The sequence below is a fragment of the Cryptotermes secundus genome, unplaced genomic scaffold, assembly GCF_002891405.2.
Source record: "Cryptotermes secundus unplaced genomic scaffold, Csec_1.0 scaffold666, whole genome shotgun sequence".
Lineage (NCBI taxonomy): Eukaryota > Metazoa > Arthropoda > Insecta > Blattodea > Kalotermitidae > Cryptotermes > Cryptotermes secundus.
Genome location: NW_019731229.1, coordinates 496,838 through 518,385, shown reverse-complemented (window position 1 = coordinate 518,385; position 21,548 = coordinate 496,838). Strand labels below are relative to the sequence as shown.

Below are 21,548 nucleotides of genomic sequence, written 5' to 3'. Positions count from 1 at the left end.
TAACAACACTCAAGAACGACTGCACATACGAGTATTATGGAAAAGAAGGGGAAGAACAGCACACTACAACAACTACTTCTTACACAGGTCAAACCCAAGTCTTCTGTTAATACATTTTCAGGCAATCTTTGTAAGGCTTTAGTATGCAGCAACATTCCATGGAATAAATTAAGCAATCCATTTCTGCGACCAATTCTGGAGAAATATTGTGTACTTCAAAAAAATCCCACATAAATCAACTCTTAGAAAAAATATCTCCTTTGCTGTATGAATCTACTCTGGGATCAATCTGTTCTGACATCTGAGCAAACTGTGTCTGGATATCGGTGGATGAGACAACCAATTTATGTGGCGATACATAGCAGATGTCATAGTTGGTAAGCTACATCCAGACGAACCCAGTAAACCTCATCANGAAATTAAAAAGTGTAGTGCTAAGTACAGTTGGACACTACAAGTACATCCAAACGAACTCGCAGCCTCACTACTAACCCATGAAGATGAAGTTAGGAGATTAAAAAGATTCAAACCGTCAGACCTATCTGATAGATTTAGCTAGTTTTAAGTGTATACATGCCACAAATCTTAAGGCATCTACTGGGATAGCCTTATTAACACTGTTAATGACATAGTTCCACATCAGTCAACAAAAGTGCTCATTGTCCTTAATTGGACAGATTGTATGAATCTATCTCAAAAAAAAAATCTTACATGAATGTGGTAGAATGAGCGGAGGTTATAGTAAAGAATCAAGACGATCCATTCCACTGACAAAAGTTATAGTGTGATCAGTAGGGTCCGGATTTTTTGAAAATGCATATGAGCTTATGCAAATGCATATTTTGAGGGTTTTTGGTCATTATTGCATATTCTAAATGTATTTCTGCATATATGTTTTAAATTAAGGATAATTTCAGATATTCTCTAACAAAATCGGTTTTGCCTGAGTTTTGGACATCCCTTGCCAGTTGCTATTCTCAACTCTATGAGTAACAGCACTTTTAAGCGGCCTCCGTATTCTAGAGGTAACGTTCCCACCTCATGACTCGTAGTACGCGGGTTCAAATACCCGGCGGAGGTCGTCTAATTTTTAAGGGCGGAAAAATTCAGGGAACAAGTCCTCCGGGAGGGACTTTAAGCTGTGGATCCCGTGTCGTAGCTTTATGGCACGTAAAAGAACCTCATACCTCCAAAGGAGGTCACTGAGCCAAAATTGCGGACGTTTCCCGCCCAACAGCAGTCACTAATACCTCTGGCAGATGGGGGAAGCATTATAGATACCTCTCAGCTAGTAGAGCCGGTCTCGCTGGCTGGGTGGGACTGATGGTAAGCACCAATACCGGTAGGATATAGAGACTGGTAGAAATCATATAGGGAAGCACAGTGGACCACTACAGGTCTAAGTGCATGGGGCAAACCCACCCTCTCGAATAACTAACTAACGGCACTTTTACCACTTACAATACAAGCAGGTAGCTTGGCTATTTCGAAAGGGAGGGGGTGGGATTTTTCCTGCATTCCATTGATTAACACAGCAGACAGTAGCATCAGAGGGTTGGTGTTGAGAGAAGTCTCTTCAGTTAATGTGTTACTCTTTTCTTCAATAGTTTGCATCAGAAAAGTGTTCGTGTAATGAAAATTCCCAAAGAAAAGTTCAGCAGTAGATATTTAAAAAATCTGTGGGTGTCAGGTAGTAGTGACTATTCAACAGACGGTGTCGTCGTGTACCCGCAAGTTTGCGCAAAGGAAGTAAAATGTGAAAAGAAATTTCAGCTTTAACAACACTCAAGAACGACTGCACATACGAGTATTACAGAAAAGAAGGGGAAGAACAGCACACTACAACAACTACTTCTTGCACAGGTCAAACCCAAGTCCTCTGTTAATACATTTTCAGGCAATCTTTGTAAGGCTTTAGTATGCAGCAACATTCCATGGAATAAATTAAGCAATCCATTTCTGCGACCAATTCTGGAGAAATATTGTGTACTTCAAAAAAATCCCACATAAATCAACTCTTAGAAAAAATATCTCCTTTGCTGTATGAATCTACTCTGGGATCAATCTGTTCTGACATCTGAGGGAACTGTGTCTGGATATCGGTGGATGAGACAACCAATTTATGTGGCGATACATAGCAGATGTCATAGTTGGTAAGCTACATCCAGACGAACCCAGTAAACCTCATCATCTTGCTTGCAAAGTACTAGAGAACACCAACCATAGCACAATAGCAAGTTTTGTGAACGATTCTCTGCGACTACTATGGCCATCTGAAATTGAGAATAATTGTTGTAAGGTGCTTGTATTATTCACAAATGGAGCTTCCTATATGTTGAAAGCAGCAAAGGCCTTTTTTTTTATCGCTATTGGGGTGGGATTAAGTCCTTTGTATTGTGGCCACTTCTGACCTATTGTACCAGCCAGCCCCTGATGATAGGTGAGGGTGATTGTGGAGCAATTAGTGGAATGAAGATTGGCAGGGGAAACCGAAGTACTCGGAGAAAACCTGCCCCAGCGCCACTTTGTCCACCACAAATCCCACTTGACCAGACCCGGGATCGAACCCAGGTCGCCGCGGTGAGAAGCCAGCGACTGACCACTTGAGCTGTGGCGCGGCCCCCAGCGAAGGCCTTACAAGTATTGTATCCAAATCTTATACACGTAACCTGTTTAGCGCATGGGTTACACCATATCGCAGAAAAAATACGCGCACAGTTTCCAGCTGTTAATGGTTTAATTGCAAGTGGGAAAAAACTTTCTGAAAGCACCAGCTTGTGTCCAGTTCTACAAAGATTGCCTACCTCAGGTTCTTCTGCCACCTAAACCTGTCCTAACTAGGCCTAGTAAAGCAAGCTGTCTGATGTGCGATTATGCACTGATGCCAACTAAGTACATTGTTGACCTAGTTACACCGTCTATGTGTTGCCATCCTTAGCCAGATCGTTGTGAAAACTTTTGCAATTGTAACATTTGGGGCCATGCCTCAAATTTTCCTTTTCGAATTTTGCGGCATAAAAGCGCATAAAAATTTATACCAAATATTAAAATTGATTTTACATTATTTTAAGACCAACAAATCAATATTTAAGTTCATTTTATGTAATCAAATCACGGACTTTTCTTTATATATAGCAGAATAAGGTATTAAACATAACCATGATCTCTACTTGTTATTATTTCAGATATGGTAATACACTTGTGTGTGCATTTCATATTGCACATGCTTGAGCTGAGGAGTTTCAAAAGTAACTAATTGCTTGGAGCAGAGTCCTTCTTGAGAAGCAGATACTATCAAAAGAAGAGGGAATATTTCAATCATATGCCATTGACAACAAACTTCTAGAATTCAGATGGGAAAGAAATATAGCACCACTATGACCAGAATATGTATGTTTTGTCTTTGATTATTGCATAACTCTCTGGTATGAGGATAAACCATTTCTAGAGTATGGTGGTGACTGATGGTTATGCTTTCTCGGATTAAAATAAAAAGATATGAATTCATTACTTTTCAGTGACATGTACAATTCAACAGTGAGTTTTCATAGTTGAATCCTTGTAAGAAAGAAAACTTACAGAACATGTATTTGAAAGTTCACTCAAATTCCAGAGGAATAAATTAATGTGTAATTACTTCAGATTCTGAGGATGAACTGAAGAGAGTGTTATAAAATTTGTTTACCTGCTCAACATGTGCTTGAAAGCAGAAGAACTCACTTCCAGCAGTTCTCATAAAATAAGACATTTGTGTCACTATTTACAATAATCAGTTATGAAGCTGTGTGTAAGCAGGGACTGATATAAGACTCAGTATCTTGCATAAGGAGAAGTCCTGCACTGTTGATTGTCACTCGTGCAGTAAACTGCTGCCGTGCAATCACAGGCAGCCTGTTTCCATATCTTATGAGCTTTCTGTATTTCCCAGCCATAAAGTACTAGTATAGACTTCCATATTTGATACATGTAGGTTAAACGGCTTAATGAGTAGTAAATGTGCAGTTTTATTGAACACATGATGTTACGACTGTGCGCAAGAAACTACCAACAATGGAGGGGAAATAATTGGATATTTGTTATTAAATATGCAACACTACCAGAATCTCGTGAAAATTCATTCTGGTTGAACAGAGGAATGAAGAAACAGAGAAAGCAGCAGCAGAGGTTCAGCAGCTTCCTGGTTTTAGATTTTGAAGCTACATGTGAAAGAGGAACAGCAATCGAGCCTCAGGTATGAAACCTACTGGACTGAGTTTCTTAAACTGTCTTCGATTTCTGTATTTGATGCTGAGGGGAAAGTGTTTTTCCTTTTTTGTGTGTACTTTGTTCTTTTGTGCATAATCATCTAACATTTAAAATGAACTAAGTATAAAATTTGTTTTTGAAAGAGGATGTCTTGATTAGCTTTGCCTGGCAAGCAAGGTGCAGAAACTGTCAATTCACGGCAGTAAAATGATATTCCAGTCTTATTGTGTATAACTGTATATCTTATGCAGAATTTAATGTTAATACTAGCCATTAGAGGTGTTGAAAATTTTGATCTTCAAGTTCTAAACATATCTTGACATGGTTGGATAAATATGTTGTATTTTGTGTAGCATGATTTGTGATGTCACATAATGAATGTCAGCAAGTGTGCAGTGATTGCTCAGAATTCCACCTAGTGTGCAACAGTTGCACAGGGCGTGACTACAATATAAATCTCTATTCCCTGACCATAATTTTTAAGTATCTGAAAAAACTTGTTTTTTGTGAAGTTCGTATGTTAAAACTTGTACATGTGGTTTTATTGTTTAGGGAACACAAATTTACTGGTATCTACTAATGATAATGAGGTAGTATTATTACTGACCCCAAAAGAAGGTAAATCTATCCCCATAACAGGCCATGGAAGTCCATAGGGTTGTGAAATGTTGAGGCTCCCATTTGCTAGACATTTGGCTCTCAGATCACAGTGAGGTTGTCAGTTCTATATGCCAGTTTCCCTTAACTCCCAGGAAGCTTCCATGTACTCTTTTCTGTTAGAGGCTGAGTTGACCCCAGGGCCATAGTGCAGCTGGAAGGGTTAGGTCAATTGAAAAATCCAGTGACCTCATTGAGGATCAAACCTGCGACTTTCTGGTTTGTAGCATAGTGCCTCAACCAACTATGCTACTGCATGCTCCCTTAGTAGTGACCTATGTTACATAAAATCTCACAGTCCATAGAACTACAATTGTACATTATTGAATCTATCCATCAGCACAATGGATAGATCTTAAGTTTCAGGGGTTAGAAATGACAGTATTTGTTGCTGTTCAGTTGTAAATAACCAGAATCAGTGTTCATAGTCCATTTTAATATTGTCCACCCACATATGTGTCGGTCTTCCTAGTGGTCTCTTTCCTTCTGGCTTTCCCACCAGTGTCCTATAGGCATTCCTCTTCTCCCCCATTTGTTCTACATGCCCTGCCCATCTCATTTTCCTTGACTTGATCAATCTAATAATACTAGGCAAAGAGTACATGTTATGAAGCTTCTCATTATGTACTTTTCTCCAATCTCCTGTCACTTCATCTCTCTTTGATCCAAATATTCTCCTCAGCACCCTGTTCTCAAACATCCTTAGTTTGTGCTCCTCCCTTAATGTCAGAAACCAAGTTTCACACCTATACAGAACCACAGACAATAATTATAGTTTTCTATACTCTAATTTTATATTTCTAAACAGTATATGAGAAGAAAAAAGATTCTGGACTGAATGGTAGCAAGCATTATCTGGGTTCAGTCTCCTCTTAATTTCCTCCTAAATCTGGTTTTGATTTGTTATCGTCTTTCCCAAATATCTGACCTGTGCCACATTTTCAAAACATATGTTAGCTATCTTTATGTCATGATTTTGTGCTGCATTCTGGTGACAAGACAGCAACATATTCTTAGTTTTCTCTGTGTCTACTTCTAGACCGACCTCCTTACTAGTGTCAATGTTTCTGTGTTCATCATCAGCATAGACCAATAGCTCATGTGTCCCATTTAATTTCAGTCCCACCTGGTTTTCCTGGGCCTTCCCAAAGACATATTCTGAAGCAAAGTTCAAGAGCACTGGTGATAAAGCTTCTTCTTTTAGACCATTCTGGATAGGAAAATTATCAGATAAATGTTTACCTGTACAGACTTTACTATGTGTTTCATTTAGACACATTTTAATAAGCCTAACTGATTTCATGGGTACCTCAAACTCTATCAGAATACTGTACAATACTTCCCTCCTAACTGAATCATAGGCATTCTTGAAGTCTAAATAACTGATATACTGTCTCATACTCCCCTTTTTTCTCCAGTGTCTGACAAATGCAAAAGATCTGATCAGTAGTTGATCTGTTACGTATAAACCCACGATGATCCCCAATAATTTCATCTATATAAGGACTTAACCTTGAGAGAAGAATATTGGATAAAATTTTGCATGAAGTTGATAGCACTGATAATTACTACAGTCAGTGTTATCACCCTTGTGAACTGGTATAGTAATACACTCCTTCCACTAATCAGGCAATTTTTCCTTATGCCAGAGAGAAGTAATTAGCTTATGGATCTTAGAACGTAATATTTTGCCTCCTGCTTGAATAAGTTCTGCCAGAATTTGATCACTACCTGGCGATTTATACCTTTTCAACTTTGAATTAGCAATTTCAACCTCACAAGGGCTAGGATGAGGCACTAATGACTCAGCTGTATGTATTTCTTTCTGCCTAACATCACTGACCTTATGTACATTGAATAACTGAGATAAGTAGTTCATCCACCTATTCAAAATGTGGGAATCTGCAAGGAGATCATCATTCTCATCCTCCACTAAGTTACTTCTCGATTGGTAACCCTTCTTGAAGTCACTTATTCCTCAATACAGGTCTCTAATGCTCTTATTCTTACTGTTCGTTGCAAGCACACCAATTTTGTCTTTCAGATATTCCCTCTTTTTATTTTTGAAATGCCTGCTGGTTTCACATCTCGTATTGTTCAGATTATCCTCATTTATTTCACTTGGATCCTGTAACCACTGTAGTTTGGCTTGTTTCCTTTGGGCTAATAATTTTGAGCTTATGCTTCAGTTCATAATAACCTACACTCTCTTTGGATGAAATTTTTATATTCTCTGTAATAATTTCTGAAGCTCTATTACTATCCACCTCACGGCCTGTTACAGGGATAGCTTTACTTTTGGGGGGTGGGGATAATTGATCCAAGGAGTCTGTCCAGGTCCGAGGTTTCTTGTGATCTTTCATAACAAGCTTATTTTTTACGGTCAAGAGTTGTTAGCCCCATGCACAACCCCCAAGCTGGAATACCACCCTTTGTTGGCTGTCCGCGACTGTGTAATCAGTATATTCATAGCTACCCTCAATATATGGAGGCCATCTCCTCCATTCACAACCTGACGATGTGCCATGCTGTGGTGACAAGGGATCCACCTTACATGGGAACAGAACCTCTATTGGTCAATATTTCTAAGTAAAATGTAGTTGGATTCAGCATGTCAGTAGCGCAAAGAAACAGATTTCCAGAATATTAAATAAATTACAGATCACATTGATCAAGGAACCAGGGAAGACCTTTTAGAATCCTACTGAACAAATGAGGCCAGAACACTTCAACAAATGGCCTAATTCCCTGACTGTTAGATGATGACAATGAGAAGGGTGTTTTCTAGTTGGCCAGAATTAGTATGTTTGTCTTAATTTGCTATGCAGTCTGGCCTAAATTTCAACACTATCTCAGGAAGGATGAAATGTGACACTTGGCCACGTGCGTGAACTCTTCCATGTGTTGTCACACAGATGTTTCCGCCTCAGAGGGCCTTTTTTCTACATCTGACACCAAGATCAAAGAAATTCCAATGTATTCATATTTCCAGTTTGGTCACAAATTACACAGAGAACAAAATAATTACAAGATTTTACTCAGAATAGGATTGATGAACAGAAAATTTACACAAAAAATGGTACATAGAGGAACTGTGATTCCGATCACTTTTTTCGATTTCAGAATTAAGGGACAAGCCTTAAGTTGAAAGAGAAAACAGAGTTAGTATTTGGCAGGAAGAAATGTAATCATAGGTAGCTAAGCCCTGAAGCTTATCAAAAAGTCGTATCCATGCCTGAGATAACCTTTGAATGTGTTTTAACTGAGTAGTTACCACGTTCCATACAAGTAAAAATGGCGCCAAACATATAAGTAAATGACGAAATCCGGATTTGTTGTACATGCATTTGGTTTTAGTTTTCAGTACGTTAAAATTAATTGTGTTGCATAATATTACAATTATTATAACCATTTCTTTTAGGAAATAATTGAATTTCCATGTATAAAAATAAATACAAAAACATGTGAAGTAGAAGATATATTTCATCACTATGTTCAACCAAAAGAAAATCCAGTTCTAACACCTTTCTGCACAGAACTTACTGGAATTATGCAGGTAGGTTCTGGGTTTATGACTTTCATGTATCGATAAAACCATAATTTTGAAATTCGATTGATTACAGTACTGGTATTGTGGAAGGACAATATAAGCGCTATAGATGTGCATATAAGCATACAAACCATGCAGTATTTTAGCTGTTAAAGCTGTGATGGGGCCAGAGTCACATAAAGTCTAATGCCTTTGTCTTACAGGCATTCATACATGTTCCAGTGCTAGGCATGAAACATTGAGTATGGATAAATGTTTTCACAATATGTTTTGTGAAACCTGAAAAGCCTAGAATCACTTGGTTTTTGGACTGTCCATTGTCCAGTATTATAAAATCTAGAGAGAACAACATTTCAGAAACTGAATATGTTTCCGTCCTCAGGTGAGGGGAGAGACATGTACTCTGTTGGAGCCCTTGGATAGAGCTAACCTCAGTCACTGAACACTGGACACCATCATCAGAACCCTTTAGAATCTATTGAAAAGCCTAGTCCACTTGCTGTGTGAATGTCCTTGTATTTGTCAGTTCCAGTGTTCAGTTTCTAAAGCAGTGTATGCCTGTGGTGGTTTGTGGCAATAGTTCTGTGAGGAATTATTCATGTCTTAAACTGGATTACCTTTCAAGCTCTTTCCAATCTCTCACTTCATAACTGTAGTAGGAAACTAATGTATCAGAGAACACCTCTGCAGTACCAATAACATTCTTTCATGTAAGCTTCTAATTGTAACTAGATTTTACTTTTTTTTCTGTAGGAAATGGTAAATAATCAACTTTATTTCAAAGAAACGTTTGTTCAGTTTCAAAAGTGGCTGGAGGAAACAGAATGTTGGAATTCACACAATAAAAGCATGTTTGTAACGTGTGGTGATTGGGATCTTCAGATTATGCTGCCAAAGCAGTGCCGGCTATCCAGTGTGGATATACCATCTGAAATGAAGCACTGGATAAATATTAAAAAGGTTGGATTTGAGGTTCTCACACTGGTGACTTTGAAGAGTACTGTTGTCTGGGTTGCAACGCTGTGTAGTTCAGAGAACGCTTGATGTTTTGGAGGAAAACACCACCTACATCATTTAGTGTCAGTTAGTCACGCCTTACATGCAATGCCACATCCCACAAAGGTATTAATTTTAAAGGTTCAGAAGTTCATCACTACAGGTTTGACCATACTGGTGAAAATATTTATTGATGAACTTTTAAACTTAATAAGTTTTGTGGGACATGGTGTTGCATGTAAGGTGATAACGAATCGATGCTCAGTGAAAAGTGCAACAGCATGCTACAATATAGTATTATGAGAAGTCCATCGTCATGGTTGAAATGTAAGCCAAACACGAAACCAGCAGAAGCAGGCAGCCAGCCCAGCTCTGAAGTATTGGGTTTTTGTCAGAACCACACAGTGTTAACCAGAAGAATGTAGTCTTCATTAAAAAGACTGTTTTAAACTATAAATTCTTTCAATGTTGTAGCACAAATGGATTTTGTTATAGGTGCCATGTCTAAAGAAAATAATATCTGTTGTCAGATTTTTTCTCTGAATAAGGTCAACATTTGTGGCTTATGATATGTTTTGATATTTTTCAGAGGATTGTATGTTCTCATTGTAATGAGGTTCAACATAGGTTGTAAAAGCAATATAAATTAGAATTACATAGGTCTTTGTGTACCATCTCACCTAGACAGTTCTTCATTTATAGTAACAGAATGTTCAAATGCATTATAATTAACTACATAGAACCTTCGGGTTCCATAAAATGCTGGGACATTTTTGAGTAACTGCACAATTGGTGACTTCACAAGAAGGGCTCAGCTCTGTAAGTAAGTAAATACATAATTCAGTGATACAGGTTGCTTCCTGAGACGCCAGTAGTCACTCAGGTGATTAAGAAATTCCCCGTCTCATACTGAACATGAAGATTAATCTCTGTGTTCACAATGGCCCATCACTGGATCCTATTCTGACCCAACTGAATCCAGTCCATAACCCCATATTATTTCTGTAAGATGCATTCTCATCCCATCAATGTCTGGGACTCCCAAATATACTTTTTCCTTCGGTTTTTCTGACTGAAATTTTGTATGCACTACTCCTGTCCCCCATGTTTACTGCATGTGTGTCCCACTCCTCTTTTTCTCCTTGATTTCATCAACTAAAATATTTCACAGGGAGTACGAATTATGAAGCTCCTCATTTTGTAATTTTCTCCTCTTCCTTGGCATTTCAATCTCAAATATCCTCATATATTCACTCTGTGGCCTTTCCTTACTCTAATACACCATCTTCCATTGTTTTCCTGCTCCCCTCACCACTCTCATTAATCCCAAATAATTGAATTTTGCCAAATTTTCGGAGAGTTTGTTCTACTTTCATTCTCATATTTTGATTTTATACTGCATTTTGGTAACTAGAAATTATATTCTTAGTTTTCTCTTTAATTTTAGACCAATCACCATATTAGCACCCAACACACTTTGTTTTTTGTTTATGGTGTTATGTTTTTGCTAGTAAATCAACATCAGCAGAAATCAAAAGATGGTGTGTTCCATTCAGTTCTAGTCCCTCTGATTTTCCTTGACATTCTTAATGGTGTATTTATCAAAACAGGAACGCAATAGAAATTTTGAAGCATCAAATTCATGGAATTCTGAATAGGAATGATGCCATATATTTTATTTATTTATTCTTAGCAGCAGGAATTCGTTGCCCTGACCACGCGACACCCTCTATCCGCTAAAGTTGGCACCAACTTCGCTGACAAGCGGCGGTCGCTCGGTAGATTTTGTGACATGTTGCGCAACGGAGAACCCCTCCCTACCCAGCAGCAACGTGGCAACTCAGGCCACAGTGACGTGGCGGATGAGTCAGCGCTCCCCTCCCCCTCCGCACGGTAATGTAACGTGCGGTGACGTAAGACGGCGTGAGGTAACAGCTTTGCTACGTAACAGGCCCACACAGCCCCTATATAAGAGAGCTGCGCTGCCTGCGGAGTTAGTTGTAATGTTGCCATCGCCGAGTTCAGTTCCGAGCAAGCCTAAGAGTCAGAGTGTGTTATCAACAGTTCTCAAGGCAGCAGCCTGCGAGTAGAGTTGGAATCTAGCCAGCGGTGAGTTACAAGTGAAAGTGTGTGATAATCAGTGACAGTTTGTGATAACTGAGAATTGATTGGGAGTGTGTGATACAGTAACACTTATATAGCTCCCGTACTGTGAAACGTGTAGCCTACTGACAATAGCGTGATTTGATTTGCGAATAGGGTTATAAATTGTGAAACCCCGCAATATTGTTATAATTAATTGTAGCTGTTACTTGTAGGTTGTTAAATAAACCAGTTAACGATCTCTACGGCGTATTCAGTAACGAAACATGTTACAATATAGTTCGCTTGCTGACTAAAACCATGGAGTTATCTTATACTCAATAGCAAAAATCATATAGCATTGAATTATAAGAGAATTATAGAATAATGAATAGGAAGGACATGGAAATGTATTAATTGGTTTTTTGGCATATTGAAGGTATGACAAGATGATGGAAAGAGACAGTTATTGGACAACGGCTGGGTAAACATGTGATGATACCCAGCCCATTGTTAAGCAACGACTGCCGTAACAGTTGGGAACATTGTTGGATGCAGTGTTTCTAATGTGGTCTGTGCAAAGAATGTGTACTGAGAACCCATGGACAAGATCAAAAGGAATGTATCCAAGGCCTTGCTTACACACATAAGGACCTATTTTTTATTCAGAAGTGGGCGTTTAAGTACACATATTAAACTTATGCTTTATAAAGCTCTAATTAGGCCAATAATGACTTATGCCTGTTCTTGCTGAGAGTATGTGGTAGACGCTTACCTCTTGAAATTGCAGCACCTGCAGAACAGAGTACTCCACAATATAGGAAACCTTGACAGGTGCACACCAGTCTGCGAATTGCATGTGATTTTCAAAATTTTGTACGTGTATGACTACATAACTAAATTATGCAGGATGCTGGCAGAAGTAATCCTAAACTATGTAAATCCAAATGTATGTGGTATTGGACAAGGAGAAGCCATTAATAGGAAGTATAAGAGGCTTCAACTTCGCAGTGGTAAGGACTATGACTGTTCAGCTGACTAACCATAGTTTCAGAATAATTAAATAAGTAAAGGCATAACCTGCTGCACAAGCCTGCATGGACAGGAAACCTCTGTATATCTTGTGTAAATGTTACTTAGTATAGTGCAATGACAAAGGGTGCACAGAGTCTATAGTGACCTTGATGCCGTGACAGCATGAATATACTCATGCTGAAACTACAATGCACCAATGTAGCTCCTACATAGAAAGAGCCACCCCTCATCCGTCAAAGAGGAAGCCCCACTTCTAAAAATGTATATGTCTAGAAGGGAACAGAAATCTTGGTTGAGGATCTCATGGAGACTGAAACCAGGAATGACTGTTCTAGCGAAGGCCAGCAGCAATTTTACCAACCAACCAACTGAAATAGTTAGTTGTGAGGGAGTTGCCATCCATTGAGGATAGGGGCCTTTAATATGGAAGCTGAGGAATCTACAGTGTTGGTAGGCATAACCTAGCAGCGGCTAGTGAAGACAAACTGAGAATGCTTGGTGAGTGCTGTAGTGAGAAGTTGAGTGCATGAATTAGCGATAGCATTATAACTGCTTGTAGTATGATTTATTAAATGTTCAATACATCCAGTTACCAATCCAAACCCCATGTCTAGTTACAAACATGTGGCAAAGGGATACTGAAAATCATAATAGATCTAAGTTTTTAAAAGAACTGCATTCAGATTAAATATTTGAAACAGGAGAATGCAGCTGTAGATTAAACTACCTACTCAAACAAATAGTACTGGAAGAGTGAATGACTGTGTAAGAGGTAAAATGTTCTCTTTCTTTGCAGGCATTTTCTGCTGCAACAGGTTACTTTCCAAGGGGAATAATTGATATGCTAACAAAATTACAATTACCTCATCAGGGAAGACTGCATAGTGGCATAGGTAAGGAATCGTAGCCATGAAAGTGATACTATGGGTATAGGTTAACCCTGCTTATGAACAGAAATATTATTCTAATTTGCAGGCCTGCAGATGACAGTAATTGTGAAATTGTGTAAGTGTAAGAGCAAGTGTGGAATAAATTCGCTAGATCCAAACTGGCGAGAAGATCTTTGTCGTGTGACAAACACCCAACACGTGACAATATTTTACTAACATTACTATGACACCACCATTACCAGATCTGGTTGAGTGGTTATGACCTCTGTTTTATATTTAGGAGGTAAGAGTTCAAGTCTTAGTTTGGAGGCCTGCTGTCATAACTGAAGTTTTGTTTTCCCCAGTCACTGCAGTCAGTCAGAATAGTCCTTAACACTTTGCGGACCGACAATTTAAATATTTAAATCACCCTGGGGACCGGCATTTTTAAACCTACTACCCTAACTTGTGCACTGTTCACTTTAAAAATTAATATAAAGTCTCCTAATTAATTTTATGAACTAAAATTTTTGGAGAACACTTACCAATGCTCCTAGAAATGCTTGAGAGTGTGATATTTCTGGAAACATTCCCCTTTGCGAAGTGGCATTACACAGAACTTGCACATGTAGACAGTCATACTCCTTTTGTTGTGTACTGCGCAAACACAGCATCGCCTAGAAGGCTGCTTCCCCTTGGCATATTCACTCTTCACAATTTTCACGAGGGTATGTTCCCGCATATTACCCGAGAGTCGCCCAGTCCTGACATAGCATGTCAAAGAAACTATCTCCAAAAACAATTTTGCTACTTCAGACACTTGCGTTGGGTCGGATGGACTTTGCTTCACCCCTGGATTTCCGGTAAACTGTCCCAAAGCAGGCGTTTTGTCTACTTTACCCCATGTGGCTGTCCCCGCAATGTTGCTACTCACACTTTTGTCGGAGCTACTTTCACTTTCACTGTCTGTGGCCACAATTTTTTGTTCACCCCTGCCACACTCACTATCAGATTGTGAGCCGCTATCATTAGCAGACTCACAAGGGACGTCAGATAGCTCATCGGAGAACAAGTCAGATATTTCTTGTTCTCCGAGAAAACGCTTGGACCTCAACCTCTTCCAACCTTGATCCATTTTGCACTAGTAACTTCCTGCCTGGTGCATGCAGCTGGAAGATGAACAAAGGCGTTTTCTTTTGGAGTGAGAAAGGAAAACAGTTGGGTCATAAACAGCGGCATCATGTTACTGACTACGAAGCAAACATTCAAGAGGTCTATCACGCACCAATCATGCGTCTGCCTGGCGCCAGTGCAAGGTATAGTGTGTTTCAACATAACATGTCCTAAAGTCATAATAATATGCCACCGGTCTGCCACGTTTAAAAGCGCTGGGCATAAAAATATGCCACCGGTCCGCAAAGTGTTAAAATAGGCCATGACCACTTTCTGTAACAGCCTTCACAATTTGTCATTGACAGCCATCCATTCAGTGTTATATAACCAGTAGAGCTGAAAAAAAAAAGTTATCACAATCCAAGAATCACTATCAGTCAGTCTGATAATAAACTTAAAGGTTCAGCACCATTAGCGCTGAAGCCTGTCACAGAACATAGTCCTGAGGCAGTTCAGTACAACCACAGCCCCACAACCAGTTTCACTTAAATGCTTATTATTATTATGCTACTGTTTTCCCTGTCTTCCTTTTATAACTCATTTCCCCACCAAAGCATGTATATGCATTTCTTGATTTTTTTTTCTATTTGAGCTACGTGTTCAGCACATTTTAATATCTGCTGTTGACCCTCCTGACAACATATTAGATGGACTAAGTTCCTTGTAATGTAAAGTAGTACACCCTTGGAAGTACTTGTCAGACACACCCAAGAACTGCTTTATGTTATTTTTAATGTAAAAAAGTAAGTAAAGGTATCCCTGTAACAGGCTGTGAGGCCCTTAGAGTTGTGAGATGTTGAGGTTCCCATATTTTCTAAACACACTGTTTTATAGATGGAGGTAAGGTTGTCAGTCATATGTGCTGACTGCCCTTTACTCCCAAGAATATTCCTGGTACTCATTTCTGTTAGAGGCTGACTTGACGCCAGGGCCATAGTGCAGCTGGAAGGATTAGGTAAATTGAAAAATTCACCTCATCGGGATTCAATTCCGTGACCTTCCAACTTGTAGCATAGTGCCTCAACCACCTATGCTCCTGCTTGCCCCTATTTTTCAGGTAAATAATTCAAAATCTGATTAAATTTGAATTTGGAGCACTGACTCATACTGATATTAAAAATCTGAATAATTTATATTATGAATCAGTAGTAAACAGCATTTGGCTATTTTTTTTAATATTGCTCTCCCTGTGACTTTCCTGAAAGTCTGGAAAACTGACTCACATTGTAGGAGTGACAAGTTAATTAGTACTATAAAATACCTTGGAAGAGTCTCAGCACACAAGTGAGTGGAACGAATTTATTTGCATGTTTGCGATAGAAAGTTATAGTGTAACCTATAGCCTGAACTGTGTTGTTTTTTCTTGTGGTTTGTAGCCAAGCATATAGAGCTGGAACAATATTAGTGCTTTTGGCACTGTAATGGAAAATGTTAGTAGGAAACTTAGTGACAATTGAGAAAGTTCACATAAAGAAAAAAAACAAGTCAGAAATTGCTGAAGTGTATAGAATTCCACAGTCAACACTGTCAGTACACGTACAAAATTGGATGCAATTGAAAAACAAGTTACAGAAAGTGCAGAAATTTCTAGCATGTGAATTTATGAACCAAGCATTCAGATTCAGAAGATTAATTATTTTAGTATGCCATTAATATTACTGTCGAAGGCTCAGCATTCCAGGAAGAAGTTGGTGACAGTGCACTGAATATGGGAATTGAATTTAAATGTTCATATGGCTTACTGCAAAGGTTTATGGAGTGATATGACAGTGTTACTGACAATTGTGAATGTTCTTCTGTGCACATAAAATGTGCTGAAAACTGGCACAAAAATGTGTTGCCAGTAACAGAACAACACACACCACAGACCATACTCAGAACTGGCAAAACTGGATCACTTTACAGTGCCAAACCAATTAGAACATGGACAGTTAATGGGGGAAATACACCTTTGAGGAAACAAACACAAAGGTGGGCTGACTGCTGTTTTATTGTGGGAGTAAAGTTTATAAAGGCACTTGTCATGGGGAAATATAAAAATTAATGTTGCAAGAATAAGACAAGAAATTACCTATGTGAATATAAAACTAGCCAAAATGTATCGGTTAGTGGTTACTGCAGAGATAATTTGCCAGTGGCTGCCGTGCATGGAAAGAAGAATATCATGTATGGACGAGAACATTCTATTATTTGATGAATGCAGAGCACAGAGGCTCTCAGCTGAAGCTGGTTTGAAATTTGTATTTACTACCTAATGTTGAAAGTTACTTACAGCATCTGAATCAGGTTATCATTCATTGGATGAAGTGTGCATACCAGAAATGAATTGCATTAGTGGTCACAAAATTGAAGATACTGTTATTTTGACTTTTTGGATATAGCACTTTCCTCTATATGTGGAATTTCTTTAATTTGTAATAGCAAGCTTGGAAGAGAAGTAGTTTTGATTATGTTTCCTAAGTTAATGAATTATCATTTGCAGGAAATAGGAATGCCCCCATGACTGACATTAGGAAATGAATTGTTCCTTTGGAGAGGTTTGTGATGTGGCAGGGTGAATTAACAACTGCACTGGATAATGTGATCACAGAAGGCTATAGATCAAGGGTTTCCAAACTACGGCCCACAAAAGAATTGTGCAGAAATGCACCAGTTGAACTAATTTTCCAATGAGTACTGGTAAAAATAAATACTTGTTCATGGATTTCAACTGATGTTTGTAATACCTCTCAACTATTAGTATTTTTTCGTGGCGTCGATGAACTTAATGTCACACAGGAATTAGCGTCACTTCACAGCATGCATGGCACTACAACAGGAGATGATATCTTCAAAGAAATACAAAAAACACTAAGAGAATATAATTTGGACTGGAACCGTCTGCAGTGCGTTACAGTTGATGGAGAAAAAACTTGTCTGGCATAAAAATATGTTTGGTTGGCCAAATCACAAAAGCTTGTGAGGATGCAGGAATATCAAAGCCAATGTTTCTTCACTGTGTTATCTACCAACAAGCACTCTGTGCAAAACACGTTGATATGAGCTCTCTTTTAAAACCTGTTGTTTCTATCGTTAATTTCATTCGCTGTCATGCACTTAACCATCGCCAGTTTCGGTCTTTTCTCGAGGAATGTGATTCCAAGCTTACTGACCTGACATGTTATACTGCAGTTCGATGACTTAGCTGTGGAAAGGTTCTTTCACGCTTCTTTCAGCTCAGGAATGAAATTGATGTATTTCTTACCGAGAAAAATCATCACAAACCACTTTTATCAGATACCGAGTGGCTTTGGAAATTAGAATTTTTTGCTGATTTGGTGAACCATATGAACAATTTGAATTTAAAGTTGCAGGGTGAAAATAACTTAGTCTGTGATTTATTTGAACTTATCAAGGCATTCAGAGAAAGTTGATACTTCTGGGAAGCCAAGTGAAAAATTGTAACTTTGTTCATATGCTATACTGTGCAGAGTTGCATAAAACCTTCCTCGTTTGCAGATTTAGTCATTTCAGATTTGAAAGAACAATTTTGGAAGCGATTTGCTGATTTGGATGCCAGTGCTCAGGAAATTAGATTGTTTCAAAATCCATTTGACTGTGATGCTGCAGATGTCCCAAGTCAAATTCAAATGGAAATTATTGAATTTCAGGAAAATTATATATTAAAGACAAATACAAGGAAAGAAATTTGATCAAATTTTATAAATTTATTGCTTGTAAATTTATCTCCATTTTAGGGACGACATATCTGTGTGAACAAACTTTTTCCCAGATGAAGTACATCAAGTCGAAATACAGGGCCAATTTATCCGATGAACATTTAAAGTCGGTACTTGTGATTAGCGTTTCAAAATTTGAACCTCAATTTAATCAGATTTTAAGAATGCAAAAAGCGTTCCATCATTCACGTTAATTGTTTTATTATAATTTGTGATGAAAATATGAGCATTTGCTGCTACTGTCTGTGGTCATTAATATATGATAATTTATTCTCACATACTTTGTATTTAGTTTATGAAATTCTGTGCTTTCAGTAAAATTCATATACCTAGAGTTATTAATTTCTCATTTTATCCGGCCCGTTGAAAGTGCTGAATTACCTAATGTGGCCCGTGTTTCAAAAAGTTTGGAGACCCCTGCTATAGATTAACAAACATTGTTGGATTATCCAAATGCACAAAATTATTTCATGTTTATTAAACGTGAGTCTGGAACTGACGGAAGATACTGCTTTGTTAAACTTGGGGTGTGAAACTGACCACTCCCCTACATCTAGTGCCAAGGTCAAAAATAGTGGAGCTATACCTCAACTCTCCATACATCTTAATGGCATGGTGCTTAATTAAGCACAGGGACAACTCTAGATATACCTTTACCATATAAATAAAATTTGTGTTTTCATGTGAGGGCAGGTAGCATGCATGAGAAAGATGACAAATCCACATATAGTGTTAGTCAGAAATCCTGTAGGGAATAGACCACTTGGGAGACCTAAGCATAGATGGGAGGATGATATTAAAATGATGTGAACTGGATTCATCTGGTTCAGGACAGAGACCAATAGTAAGCTCTTGCCAACACAGTGGTTAACATTCTGGTTATGTAAAATGTGAGTAACCTCTTGACTAAGTGAATGGCTCTTAGCTTCTCAAAGAGGTTGTTCCATGAGTGTTTTAGATAAGGTTCTTGTGGCAGTATAATGCAGTTACATTCCATCAGGTGTTGTTTCCATCATGGTAAAATGGAGTTCTGGTTTGTTCAGGCCAAACTGTGTTAGTATACCTCAGACAGTGAACACTGTCCAACATAATATTGTGATGTGTATCCCCCTTGCTAGGCAACATGTTGGTAAACACAATCCCACAGAAGCAAATGCTCAGAACAATAGGACGTCTACTGCTAGGCAACAGAGCTGTAAACACAGTCTTTAACAATGGAAGATGGTGTTTTCTGTGGGGTCCGTGTCAAGGAGTTGTAAGAGAGAGCACAGCCAGAAGTACAGTGGAATACAGAATAGTAGTCAGAAGGGAATTAGGTTGAGTTCTGGAGATGGCGGTCAAAGGTAATCAAGAAGAAATGGCAAGAAAGGAGTTACACTGTGACAAGGTTTTACTTGTGATTTAAAGTTAACAGTGAGACCGTGATAAATCCGTTGCCTGGGTACGACTAGTGAAGACTGAGAATCCTAGTGTGCGTGCAGTGGTGAAATGAAAGTGTGTAGAATAGCAATAGCAATGTATTGCCTGTAGTCCCAAGCTGTGTGAATGTAAAAGGTGCAATAAATCCAATCATCCAATCAAAAATCTGTCTATAAGTCATACCCCTACGTGTGACAGTATAAACATAAAATATCTGTTTCAGTCATTGGGAAATCAGTTGTATGTAGCTTGTCTTAGCATGCATAAAGAGGAAATGTGTTAAAACAGTGGGGCATTGTCAAATAATCTTTACACCATGCAGAGGCAATATATTTTAAGAGACATCTTCATTTTCTTTTTCAGATGACTGTCATAATATTGCAGCGGTTTTAAAAGAACTAATAAATAGGGGATTTGTGTTTGAAGAAACAAGTCATTTGAATTTGGATAAAATTTGAAATCAGCTAAACATCATGTACCAAGCTAAAGTCACCAGTGGATGAAGGAGCACTTTGATATTAAGAGTTTAACTTGATGCTTATTGACATAATATTTGCTTCCCTGTGTGCACATAATATAGGAACAATACAGTCTGTCCAGAAATAGTATCTTTTTGTTAATATTGTTCTTTTTAATTCAATACAGGCATTTTCACTGCTGCCAGGAAGGGTGATGTAGCAGTAATGCTTTAATATTTGTTGGGAGGTGCTCAGTGTGAATCTCAGCCAGGGCACTAGTTATCCTGACAAGGCATAATAAAGTAAATTCTTCTTATTCTTACTATGTTAAGTTTAATATGAGGTTAAATATAATTTGTGTGTTCTTGTGCCATTTGAAGTTTTTGTGGATTTATCCTAATACTTACTTACTCCTTATGGAGCTGAGCCCTTCTTGAGGAGCCGCAAAACCTGCAGCTACTCAAGAATTTCCCAGCATTTTATGGAACCAAAAGGTTCATACAAGTGCCTTCCACTGGTCCCTGTCCTGAGCCAGATCAATCTAGTCCACCTACTTGGAGAGTACAAGTTAGAAGATCCTCATTTTGCAATTTTCTCCAACCTCCTGTCACTTCCTCCCTCTTCGGTCCAAATATTCTCCTGAGCACCCTCTTATCAAACACCCTCAGTCTGTGTTCCTCCCTTAATGTCAGAGACAAAGTTTCACACCCATACAGAACCACAGGCAAAATTATAGTTTTGTATATTCTAATTTTTATGTTTTTGGACAGCAGATGAGACGACAAAAGCTTCTGGACTAAATGGTAGCAAGCATTACCCAAGTTCAATCTCCTCTTAATTTCCTCCTGAATCAGGTTTCGATTTGTTATCATTGTTCCTAATACCTGAACTGTGCCACATTTTGAAAACAGTTGTTACCTATCTTTAGCTCATGATTTTGCCATGCAGCCCACAGTTGTTATATCATAGTCTTCATTATTGATTTATTTTTATTTTTCTCGCATCTACGCAGCTTCTTTGATATGCTTGCCGCATGTTCTGTATACGTGCTTTTCCCTAAAACTGCAGAGATTAGCATGGGTTTTCCTGTCTTTACACTGTTTTGGTATTTGCCCGTTTGTTAGAAGTTAAAGCTTCTTCAACTTTATAACTTTCTTCCTGTAACGATGCGCCCACCAATTGTTGGACTTCATTTAAAATTATAAATATTTAAAAAATAAGACGGTATAGTGTCACTTCTTCCATTTGAAGAGTAGAAATCCCGCGTTTTACAATTGTTTCAGTTCTATCACAGCTGTGCTCTGAAGTAGTTCGCAAATTTTGGTTGCTAGTTAGAGAATTACAG

At 38.4% G+C, this 21,548-nt stretch overlaps 1 protein-coding gene across 5 annotated transcripts in view; it reads left to right on the top strand.

The window, feature by feature from the left end:
- LOC111866580 (ERI1 exoribonuclease 3) overlaps nt 1–20,576 on the top strand; it is a 23,252-nt gene extending 2,676 nt beyond the window's left edge. The window contains exons 1-6 of one of the 5 annotated variants that reach the window (XM_023855660.2): nt 352–377; nt 3,186–4,231; nt 8,324–8,458; nt 9,206–9,412; nt 13,362–13,458; nt 20,109–20,576. In XM_023855660.2, the coding sequence (XP_023711428.1) occupies nt 3,995–4,231; nt 8,324–8,458; nt 9,206–9,412; nt 13,362–13,458; nt 20,109–20,203 (771 nt within the window). In that variant the 5' untranslated portion in view covers nt 352–377; nt 3,186–3,994 and the 3' untranslated portion in view covers nt 20,204–20,576. Of the gene's footprint in view, nt 1–351; nt 378–1,997; nt 2,154–3,185; nt 4,232–8,323; nt 8,459–9,205; nt 9,413–13,361; nt 13,459–20,108 lie in introns of those variants that run through there. The other 4 variants (XM_023855661.2, XM_023855663.2, XM_023855658.2 and 1 more) reach the window with 4 other exon arrangements.
- The last annotated feature ends 972 nt before the right edge of the window (nt 20,577–21,548 follow it).